Below are 11,383 nucleotides of genomic sequence, written 5' to 3' on the forward strand. Positions count from 1 at the left end.
ATCTAAGAAATATTTATCATCTATCTTTCTTGGTTTCTGTTGACATAATCTTATCAGACTACTTTGAATTGTACTATAATGTCATAAAAAAATTATATATATCTATCTATATATATATATATATATATATATATATATATATAGATTACATGTTGCTTTTCTACTACACATATCAATAATAATTATATCAATATAAAATTAATATGAATTGATTAATTACAACTAAACAGAAATTAGGAATTGAAATATAGAAACATACATGTATAAATATAAAAATTAAAATAAGAAAATAAGAAATAATTTATATTTTGTAACTCTGGTGAAGAATTTAATAAACATAATGTATTAATGTATATAAAAACTAGAATAATTGTTCAAAACCAACCCAAAGATCTGCAGTCTTATCATTCCTGCTGACAAGTTCCTCGAAAGGAATACTACAATTTGCGACGAAATAATCTGGCGGTAATGCCGCATCGTGGAAGACAGTGAGTCCGAGGTTCACCGCATCCTGAACTTCATGGGTGAAACACTCGTTCCATACTGGATCAAAGGTTTTTGGTTTAGTGGATGAACGATCAAGATGATTTTCATCGACATCCAATTGAACGTAAGGATCAAGTATAGGTTCATCTTGCCAAAACTTGCGTTGCTTGTCCGTCGCCCTTAGTCCAACTGCCTCGCATATTTCAATTTTCACTGTCCCCGTGAACATCGCGAATTAAATGCACCACACAATATTATTAAGAAAAAGAGGACAGCGGACGGACGAGACAGTCGACGGGCTGTCACGCCTGTCGACAAACTGACACTTCAAATTGTGCGATCAGGTTATCCAAAATCGAGTCAATTACCCGAGTTAAGTAGATCACCGAATCACTGTTGTGATTAATAATGAGTTAACGGTAAGAAACGATCGCAGGAAGGTTCGATATATATACTGTATCAAAATCTCTGAAATAATTTCACAAATATATTCCCGCGATAAATACGATCTTCCGTAGATATGTGTGGCGCACCGCTTCAAATATTCCGTCCGAGCCTTTGACTTTCCTTTCCCTCTCACTCGCACGCACACTCTCTTCACTATTTCTCTTTCTCCTTCTTTCTTTCTTTCTTTATCTTGCTTCCAAATTTCTTCCCCTTCTCTTTCTCCTCCTCCCTTTCCCTTTCCCTTCGTCACCGCCACCAGCACCGTACAGTTATAAACACTCGGATCTCTTCACGTTCACACATAACAGCCACAGAAACAGATGCAGAATTGGCGATGGCAGCAACAGGAGTTTGTCAAAACCGAGACATAAAGGAGGTAGATACAGGATTAGCAAACGACAGGCAATGCTGCTTATTGCGAGACGCCCCGTTCGCGAGTGCAAAGTCTGTCCTTGTATTTCTGATTTCTTAAGAGCCATTAAGCTCCTCTTCTTTTCTTGAATCTTATTCTTCGTATTTTTCCTTTTCGTACACTGAACAGTTCTGAACACAATTTGCACCACAAAAAATTTTGTACCACAATTTATGAAAAAAATGATTTATCACGGATAAGCAATCATTTACCGTCCCTAGACAGCCCACCGACCCGAACCGCTCGATTGGTCACTCCGCGCTTCGTCTAAAGGGAGACTCGATCTCGGCCTCGAATACCTTTCGGAATATTTCGTGCGTTTCCGTCGAAAGCTCAGGCTGCGTTTTCACCCGCACGATCTGAACCGTTTATGAACTACATTCGATTCATTATAGATTCTTCGGCATTCTTTTATATTAATATGATATGTGTTGCGTAAATAAAAATAGATGAATATGTAATTTTTTGTTTATAAATTATATTATTTATTAATATTCTAAAATTAAATTGCATGAATTTGTGGAATAAGTAGAAATACCAGAATGATACGTAGCCATCTGATTGGCGGATGTCTGGCTAAGAAAAGCACACTTCTACTTACAGATTCCAGTGTTTATTGAAAGATTCAAAACTATTTAAAAATCGTATTCTTTTAATCAAAATTTATTGATCAAAAAAACAAAAATCGCTTACTTTTTATTATCATAGAATATCATCACAAAATTAAAGAATCATTTCATAAATTTATATATCAAGTTAGAAAGTGGAGATTTAGGAATATAAATTTGTAATTTTTGATTGGGTTGGTCTCACATATGCTGTAACGATTTAAATATATTAATAACACTGACGAATAAAGGAATTTTCGATCTTTATTGAGCTATATAAATAAACGAACACACAATATGAGTCTAATATTTACACCCATGATATACATATAACACAACGATATCCTTGCATTTCTTCTTCAGGCTAGGACATTTTTGCGTTAGTAACTCTGATACGTTCGAGACGAAACAGAGATCCGCGAAAAAATTAAATTGTTCTAAATAAGAACTATTGTTCCTCGACAGCAGACCGAATCTCTTTCTTTTTTAGTTCCCTTATAAAAATCGCAATTACATGTTATATCCTATATCGCGGATCAATTATGTGATATCCACAATGAAGGAAATATCAATCTATTCGGTCGACCATCGATTCTAACAATTGTAATGCATCTTGTATTTAAAGAATAAATATTTCATCGAAATATGAAAAGAATTACGTAGACGTAATTTCGATCATGACTATATTCGCGGATAACAATGATCTACGCATTTAATTCTTAATCTGTTCTATGTGCCGACGACCACATCCGACGTACTCTCTTGCACTTCGGTAATATCCTTCTTCTTCTCTTCCTGCTCTATACTCGATATTACATACACTGGTTGCTGATACGCAAGAAAGTGTTGATCTGCGGCTAATGTTTTAGATGGATCTTTCATTTTTATCTGAAATAAACAATTATTTTTCATTGGTTTTATTAATTTTTTATTAATTTAATACAAATTTTTTTATTAAATTTTATTTATTTTAAGAAAAAAAATTTTTTTTAATAAAAAAATAAAAAATAAAATAATAACTTTATATTTAATTAAAATTTAGAATATACCTTTTTACGGTATAACATTAATAAAATGAGCAAACTGCTAATTATAAAAGCACTTCCTGCTGCTAAGACAAGAGTGGCTGTTTGATAAACAGGTGTTTCTACTTCCGTGAGAATTTCCCGTTGTTCCAATGCTACAATTCTACTTTGCATAGCCATTGGGGGCGATCTATGTGTGAAACGAGAAGTAGTTGCATCCGCAAATGATCCCAACATAGAGAGCTTCTGTATTCTGGTTAATTCTTCCAAATGAAATGCCACATCTACTTTATTTGGACCTATTACTTCGAAACTTAGTATAGCTGAGTCTTGATTGATTTCCACCCGTACATCGTTTTTTATTCTAGCGCCTAAATCACGAAGAAGATCCTCCGTTTGTCTGATAAGCGTTGTTTCATCATCGGCAAGAAATCGACCGGGGAAACGTAGAGTAATTTCGACAGCTTCTACTGGAGTTGGTACTATATTTAGAAAAAAAAAATATATATATATATTTTTATTTTATTTTATTTTCATTTTATTTTTCAATTACTTTATTGAATTATTATTATTTATAGAATTAGAATTACCATATTATTTTATATTGAATTGTTTAGATTGATAAAAAAATAATAAATCAATACAAAAGATAAAAAAGATATCATATCTTACAGCAAATATTCGTTCCTTTCAGGAAAGGCTCTGATCCTATGAGTTGATTACCCGCTTCATCAACACACCAACATGTATCACCAGCACATTGCATCGGCTCAAACCTACCCTGACGATCGCAAATTGCCGGGACATGACCTTTATCCTTCATCGCCTGACATCTCGTACCCAATACTTTCCCAATTTGCTTCTCGTCGGTTTCCAAGTTAATTAGAGCATTCTCCATGAATGCCTGAATTTCACGGTCGATTTCTTGAATTATCGGCCCCCTACCTCCTCGTCTCGCCTGCCTAAAGTTACACTTCGGTTCAGGTGCTCTAGTAAGCGAACCTTTCATTGGCTGACCCTTTCCGTTAACACACCAGCAAACACCGACATGTTCCAAACACTGTACAGGCTCCCACATGCCATTCTCGGAATCACATCTGGGTAAAAATGTCGGTTGCTTTAATCTTTGAGAGGTTTTTAAATTCTTCTCTCTAAGTCGTTCGCATTGCGACAATACAGGACATACGGTGTCGCATACTAAACGGCTAGAGAAATCATTATGACCCAATGTACATTCAGTTTTTATCCTGCATTCATTACGTTCCGGATCAAAGTACCATCTCTCGGTCTCGTTCAAACCCATTCCTAAATTACACGATACTTTTCGCGGTGGTTCGAAACAAACCTCGCGAGGTTTTGGACAGCATACAGCGTATTCGTCCAAAGGAGACAATTCACACTTGTGCGTGGAAGGACAGTGTTGACCGTGTGGCCCACAAATTGCTGGAGAACTATTTTGATCTAACAGAGGAGATCCATTCGGACATGGATTATCCTTTTTTGGTAAACAGACTGGTACAGGGGGACATGGTGGTACGCTACAAGCTACTTCAACCATCCTGCAAGCTTCATTTTCACCCCGACAAGTCACACTTTTGCAGGGGTCTCGACAGGAACATGTTGGACAACCGCTATCGGGATCCAATTCGTATCCATCGGAACAGTCCAATTTGCAATCAATTTCCGGACATCTGAGCGGCGTGTTACACTTTGGCACTATTCCCTCGAGAACACGAGTACCTGCCGCCTCTCTGCCCTCCTTATCCACACACCAGCACATCCCATTATGGCATTGAACTGGTTCAAATGCTCCGTTGGTGTCACATCTGGGAATGTAAATTCTTCTGGCTGGCTCTCCGGATTCTCTGGCGGCGTGTTCCGCTACTGCACGTGCATGTTGACAAGCGGTAGCCATCACAGGAGCTACACATTGTGTTCCACAACCCGTAGAACAACATTTTTCTGTAGCTGAACATTCTTGATCATTGCTACATTGTAGCTCGCAACTTGATGAACTTGGTACTAAATACGGACACTGGCCCGGTTTGGTAGCCAGACAGGCTGGAACCGCTGGACAGTGTTGTCCTAATCCGCAATTCACGTCGACTATCGTGCAAATTTCGTGTGGACTACATGAGACGTCTTTGCAAGGATCGTGACAACGACATTGTTCGCAACCTGTCGCATCCACCTCGAAACCGTAAGGACATGCCAAGTCACAGGACAGAGATCCGCACAACTTGAGAAGATCTTTTATCTCTTTGCAATCGCTGCTACGATTCACGCTGCTTTTTAGAACAACACCGCGATCATTCACGCAGGAACAAGTACCGTTGTGGCATTGCAAAGGCTTGTAACTGCCATCTTTTTCGCATTGAGGCGGTGGAATTGCCAGAGACATATCCTCTCTGGTTCCTTCCATACGTTCGTTGAATTCCCTCAAATATTCACACACTGAAATAATTTAATAATATTGATGATTTATGTTTCATTTTTTTTGATCTCTCTAATATTAAAATTTTTTTTTTTTTTTGGTTTAAAGAACATCTTACTAGTTTGCGTTTTTGTTGAATTGGCTGACGTCATGCAACATACTGATTGCCCAGCTTCCGGTACAACGATGCATTTATAGCCTTGAGGACATGTGTCATTCTTAGAACAGGTTACTGCGTTCCGTTCATCATCGATTAAAGGAGTTCCATAAACACAAGGACTTTGGTAAGCTTTCTTCGGTTTACATTCCGGTCTGGTTGGGCAGAGAAAATCCGGACATCCGTCTTCACGATGCAAAACGCATTGTTCACCTATTGGACATGGAAAACTAGAAAAGAAAAATAACAAATTGAAATTATATGAATTTATTATTTAAAACATTATATTTAAAGAAATATATGATTATACATCTACCCTTCGCAAGGATTGTCACATTCGCAAGTCGGACACCCGGAAGCATCTGTTTTGAATCCATACTGGCACACCTGAGCGCACTGTTGCGAAACGCAGGAAGCCGGAAGGGACCTCCCTTTCATTACGGATTTGCAATCTACTTTATTGGCGGGCCCCATGGTACCGGATATTTTTCGACCATTGTTATCCACGCACCAGCAAACCAAACCGTTCCTCGAGCATTGTCTACTCTCGTATCCTCCATCTAAAATATTGAAAAAAATATTATCCAATACAAAAAGAAGCGAAGAAGAAAATTTAAATTATAATAATCCATCAAATATCATTATTCAATTAATCTTATCTTAAGATCTTACCTTCAGAGCATTGAGGAACATATCCACGTCCCTGCCTCTCAGAGATACTTAGCATCTCCACCAATACCCGATCTCTGTGGCAAGCACTCAATCCTTGCGGCACAGAACAAACACCACCGCCGCATTTCTCGCTCTTGCAACATTTCTCAGGACCAGGGCACTCCAAGTCGTGTTGACACGTGTTACCGCATATCGCAGCCTCCTCTAACGGGCACGTTCCAGGCCTCTTCAAATTAATGTTCGATGGACAACAGACACCGTACTCCTGCTTCGGCTCAACCAGGCAGCTATACATTGGCGGACAACTCGGTTTACCCGGTTCATCGCCGCAGAGAAATGGCCTGGGTGAATCTGTGATCTGTAACGGTTCCCCAGCCGGACATATCGTGGACAATGACTTTGCTTTGCGACAACTGGGAATTGGCGGACACGGTGGACGGGCACACGTTGCATCGATCAACACGCACGTTTGACTGGTTCCTGGACAGGTGATCCCGCGACAAGGATCCCGGCACTCGCATTTAGGGCAGCCAGTTTTCGGTTCGATCTGTACTCAAGGGAATGATTAATGAATCGAATCAAATTATCTGTGCTCAAGAGCGTATAGATTTTACAGAAAGAATGGCATGAATGGCTCTAGAAGAAGGTTATAATAGAAGAAATACTTAATTTTGATAATATTGATATTTATCATGTTGTAGATTGAAGGCTTACTTTTCATATACAGAGTGTTAATATATTTGCGGAACATCTTTGAAGATTAAAATAAAAATTGTGCAAATCGAAAGGAATTTATTTATAAATTATAAGCAATTTAAGACTGGAACAAAATATAAAAAAGTATACGAAGATAAAGTTGTTTTTTTTACTTTTAATGCAAATTCTTATATCAACTTTTTTCTTTAAAACCATATATATCTATTAAATAAGAAGAATTCTACAATAATTCCGAATATTTTCATTTATAAAAGATCTTTATAAAATGATAATTAGCCAAGGGAAAGATCTTTTTTATCAAAAAGATTAAAAGTCACTTCAATTATTTCGAAATTTATTTTAAAAACTAACCTCAAAGCCCAATACGCATAACATTCGACAGGTATGCGCGGGACATTCTCGAGGATTGTCGCAATCGATCACGTCCATAGAGTTTCCCCTGGTGCCCGGGATCTCTACGCCGATCTCGTCCACGCACCAGCATTGCTTTTCCCGTGGGTCGCATTGTATTCTCTCAAATTCGCCTGTCTCGTTGTTGCACTTTGGTATAAATTGCGCGGGTCCATGTGGACCAAGAGCACGAGATCTTCTCACGGCTGCCTGCGCCAGCTGTTCACATCCTGTCAACTCACCGTTGACGCATTTTGTTCCGCAAGCTGTCTTGCAGCAACGTTCACCCGCTGACTGACACTGGAAGTCATTTTCACAAGTTGGTGCCCTTGCCGGACATACATTTTGCTCCTCGAAGGCTGGGCATCGACCTACTGCCTTCAGTGATGGTTCTGTAATAAAAAGAATATAAAAGATTGCTTTTCGATGTGAAAGTAATAAAAAATGACATACATATTGCTTTAATATATAAAGCAAAAAGAAAATAATATATATTTTATTCTTTGAAAAAAAAATCAAAGTTTGTTACATTTATACATCTGTTGTATTTTATTTGTTTTAATAATAATAATAAAATTAATGTTATTTTATATCGATATATATTGATACAAAAATGAACAGATAAATAAATTCATGGAGAAATAGATATAAGTATGTAAATATAAGATTTATTCATTGATTTATTGATATCAGTTTTGATATCAATAATTGATATACAATATTTCTAGAATTAAAAATTACATTCTAAGTATTATTTAATATCTCATATTTGAAAAATAAATAAATTTTTCCATGTACCTTTTCCATTAATTAATTATAGCAAATCAAAGTAAATAAAAGGAAATCCTCCACTGAGATCAATTTAAACCAATTACTTATTAAAATCTTCTCTCGAGAATATTTGAAGAATGAATAAAACACGGATCGAAAGATCTGTTCATCGGTTTATTAATAACGATATCTTTATCGATTCACATCTCTATTTTCCATTATTCAATAATCTCTTTTATTATATATCTATTATAAATAAATTTTCATATCCCTTTTACTCATTAATTATAAAATGAAAAGAGATGAAAAGAAAAGAAAAATTAACCTCTTAAAAAAAACATGTATTTTAATTATGTCACTTTTGAAATATATATACGATAATCTATAGTAGATATATCCAATATATCCAATAAATTATTATTAAGGACAAATATCTGTTCGAAAGGTTAATCATTTCAAGATAAACAATCAATTATCGTTCCTCAAAATTTTTTTTGAAAGATTTTTTTTTAAGAAAAGAAAAAATAATATTCCGGAATGTCTACGAACCGATGCAAAGAAGAGGTGTAAAGAAGTGGCACACCTTGACACGAATTTATTTGAGCGTGACGGAACGAACATTTGGCGGATCAACCAACGCGGATTCGTCGTCATCCGTGTTATGTACCAACGAGACTTTATAGGTCAGAATATCGGTGGCGATCTCGCGTACGGGTCTCTCACGGCGCGCCGCTTTCGTTCTCGAGCCGAAGTGTAGCACGACGATAATAATAATAATAATAAAAATAGCCGGACTCGAGGTAACGGTTCCTCGCATCCTACTGCCACACTTTACTCGCCTTACATGCTACGAGCACGTTTCCAGTTGCTTCTCCAACCGCTCGAGGGGACGTTACCCGTCACACCGTAGGTGGAACACTTGATAGGTAAAAAGGAACGAGGATATAACATGACCGCGAAATTTGAATGCAACGGAAACTTCGAAAGATTAATCTTATTATTTGTAAACGAAATAAGTTGTATATAAATATTTTTGAAAATAATAATTATTGCTTAATTTTTTTATTCTAATTTCAATTTGAAATACTTGAAATTTTTTTTAAAAAATTTGGAACAATGAAAAACAATTTAATTTTAAAAATGTTTGTAGAATGAAAATTAGAAATTATTGATTTTTCAAATGTGTTTGATGAATCAAACTTAAGACAATATTTAGATAATTTGCACATACTTGTTTAATTTAAAGTATTTAATGAGATTATTGCATTTATTTAAATACTTTAAAAAATAAATATCATAAATTCAGAATTATTTAAGCAAATTGTTCGTTGTTATTTCTTGCTATTGAAAATGATTTCAGACCATTGAAAAATATATTTCTTTTTTTACAATATTTAATATATTTTAATGAACTCCACTCTTAATGAAATCCATTCCAATACTATACTACTGTCGTGAAATAGTTTCATCGCTTGGTTACTTAATAGGTTAAAAGCACAGCCTCCGGTCACACGATCTTTTTCTTACTAACTCGTCTGAGAACTCGAGTATAAACGTTGGACATGCTTCCGCGACAGCCACGATCCTTTTACAGATAGTCGTGGAACATCTTGGAAGTTGTGTCGAGTAAACGGGGTCGATAGTTGTTAAATCTTTGAGAGAGTAAGTAAGATTGCCCGGTTTTAAAAGTTTGGTTTTACAACATTTAAGTTTGAAGCGTTTGAAGTTGAAACTGTGAGCAACAGTTGAAAGAGCGATAAGTTTTTAAAATAGTTTTAAACTATTTTATTGTGTAAGATTTGACAAGTATATAAAAAACAAAAGAGTCGATGATGAATTATTGAATTACTTCTAAATAATTTTTAAATTGAAACTTCTAAAGTTAAGAACGAATCATATGTTTCTCGAAGAAATATATTCAATAGTGTCAAAATATAAAATTAAAAATTGATTCATCGATCATTTATACGACTTCAGTGTCTATTTCATCGTCTAATCAAAAAAGAAAAGAAAAATTTTGATTCTGGCAAAGAAAAATGATCACATGCGTTTGGCGTACACATTCTATGAAAAAAAGCATACATCGCACGTTAATCGATGCTTTTTATTTTGACTCTCTGTATCTGCGCCACGTTTTCACACGTTAAAGATTTCATAAAAGTTTAGTGAAACCCATAGCACATCCGATTACCCGAATTTCCGGTTCGTTGGCCACAGTCCTCTTTCTCTTCGTCCCGTTCTATTATAACCATTTCGTTAATCCTAGTTCGCAATACGCGAGTTTCGTTATATTACAACATTCTTGCGATCGAATCTCGTGTTATATACCATTTGGTATTTGTAAAATCGAATCTAATTTGAATATTTTAATATTTTCAATTCGATGAAAGATTTCTATGTTCTACTTCGATACTTGCAATCGATTAATAGACTCACATAGATTCAGAATTTTTCTATATTTAGATACTCTGTAAATAGAAAATAAGAGAATATAATAATAATAATAATAATAATAATAATAATAAGAATAAAAATAAAAATAATATATATAAATATTTTATATTTAATTTCTAAATTATATTAAATGTTTTAACATTATTGTACCAATAAACAGTTCCAAAATAAAATATTTAACGTGTAACTTATTAATCCAGTTAATTCGTTTCAGGAAATAACACGATATATATGTTATCAATCAACTGCATCATCTCTTTGATCAATCAATTCATTCGTCCAATTTTTATAAAACCTACAAAACAACAAGTGAAGAATAAAAGTATGTCAAGAATCCCTAAGGACACGTGAAAGATGAAGAAAAGATAGAGATGGAGAGAATGTCAAAGACACAGAGAAAAAGAAGAAACGCACACAGTATGGAAGCGGCGAAGAGGAAATGTACATTCCCTTTCAAAAGTCATCTGGTTGCAAATATTTTAAACATATTAATGTCTAACATCAATTTGCGAATTTATTTTTTTAATATCGCAATTACAAATTTTTATCAAATATTTATTCTACATCTTTTCTCTAATCTTTCTTTCATTTAAATTGTACAATCTGATGGTTCATAAAAATTTGAAATTAGAAAATCTAAAGAAATTTTTATCATTTTTTAATTAAAAAAATAAAAGTACATATAAAATACACATTTGAAACGTTTAAAAATTTTTCTCGAGAGATTTATCTTTCGCAGATGAACGCTCCTTTGAGCGTAACTTTCAATTTATTAATAAAAAAAAAAAAAAAAAAAAAAAAAAAAAAAAA

General features: G+C 34.9%; 2 protein-coding genes across 4 annotated transcripts in view; both read right to left on the reverse strand.

Annotated features, from left to right (window-relative positions):
• LOC102680204 (protein kinase C) overlaps nucleotides 1-1,625 on the reverse strand; it is a 6,321-nt gene extending 4,696 nt beyond the window's left edge. For 2 of the 3 annotated variants that reach the window (XM_031508454.1, XM_031508453.1), the window contains exon 1: nucleotides 386-1,625. In XM_031508454.1, coding sequence (XP_031364314.1) covers nucleotides 386-715 — 330 coding nt within the window. In that variant the 5' untranslated portion in view covers nucleotides 716-1,625. The remainder of the gene's footprint in view (nucleotides 1-385) is intronic. The other variant, XM_031508452.1, reaches the window with a different exon arrangement.
• A 571-nt stretch (nucleotides 1,626-2,196) lies between these two features.
• LOC102680883 overlaps nucleotides 2,197-11,383 on the reverse strand; it is a 30,368-nt gene continuing 21,181 nt past the window's right edge. Inside the window, exons 3-9 of the mRNA XM_006611325.1 lie at nucleotides 7,310-7,740; nucleotides 6,242-6,788; nucleotides 5,886-6,129; nucleotides 5,531-5,799; nucleotides 3,651-5,432; nucleotides 3,003-3,460; nucleotides 2,197-2,841 (exon numbers count right to left, since the gene is read on the reverse strand). Coding sequence (XP_006611388.1) covers nucleotides 2,683-2,841; nucleotides 3,003-3,460; nucleotides 3,651-5,432; nucleotides 5,531-5,799; nucleotides 5,886-6,129; nucleotides 6,242-6,788; nucleotides 7,310-7,740 — 3,890 coding nt within the window. The 3' untranslated portion in view covers nucleotides 2,197-2,682. The remainder of the gene's footprint in view (nucleotides 2,842-3,002; nucleotides 3,461-3,650; nucleotides 5,433-5,530; nucleotides 5,800-5,885; nucleotides 6,130-6,241; nucleotides 6,789-7,309; nucleotides 7,741-11,383) is intronic.

Source organism: Apis dorsata, unplaced genomic scaffold, assembly GCF_000469605.1.
Source record: "Apis dorsata unplaced genomic scaffold, Apis dorsata 1.3 scaffold_87, whole genome shotgun sequence".
NCBI classification, from domain to species: Eukaryota; Metazoa; Arthropoda; class Insecta; order Hymenoptera; family Apidae; genus Apis; species Apis dorsata.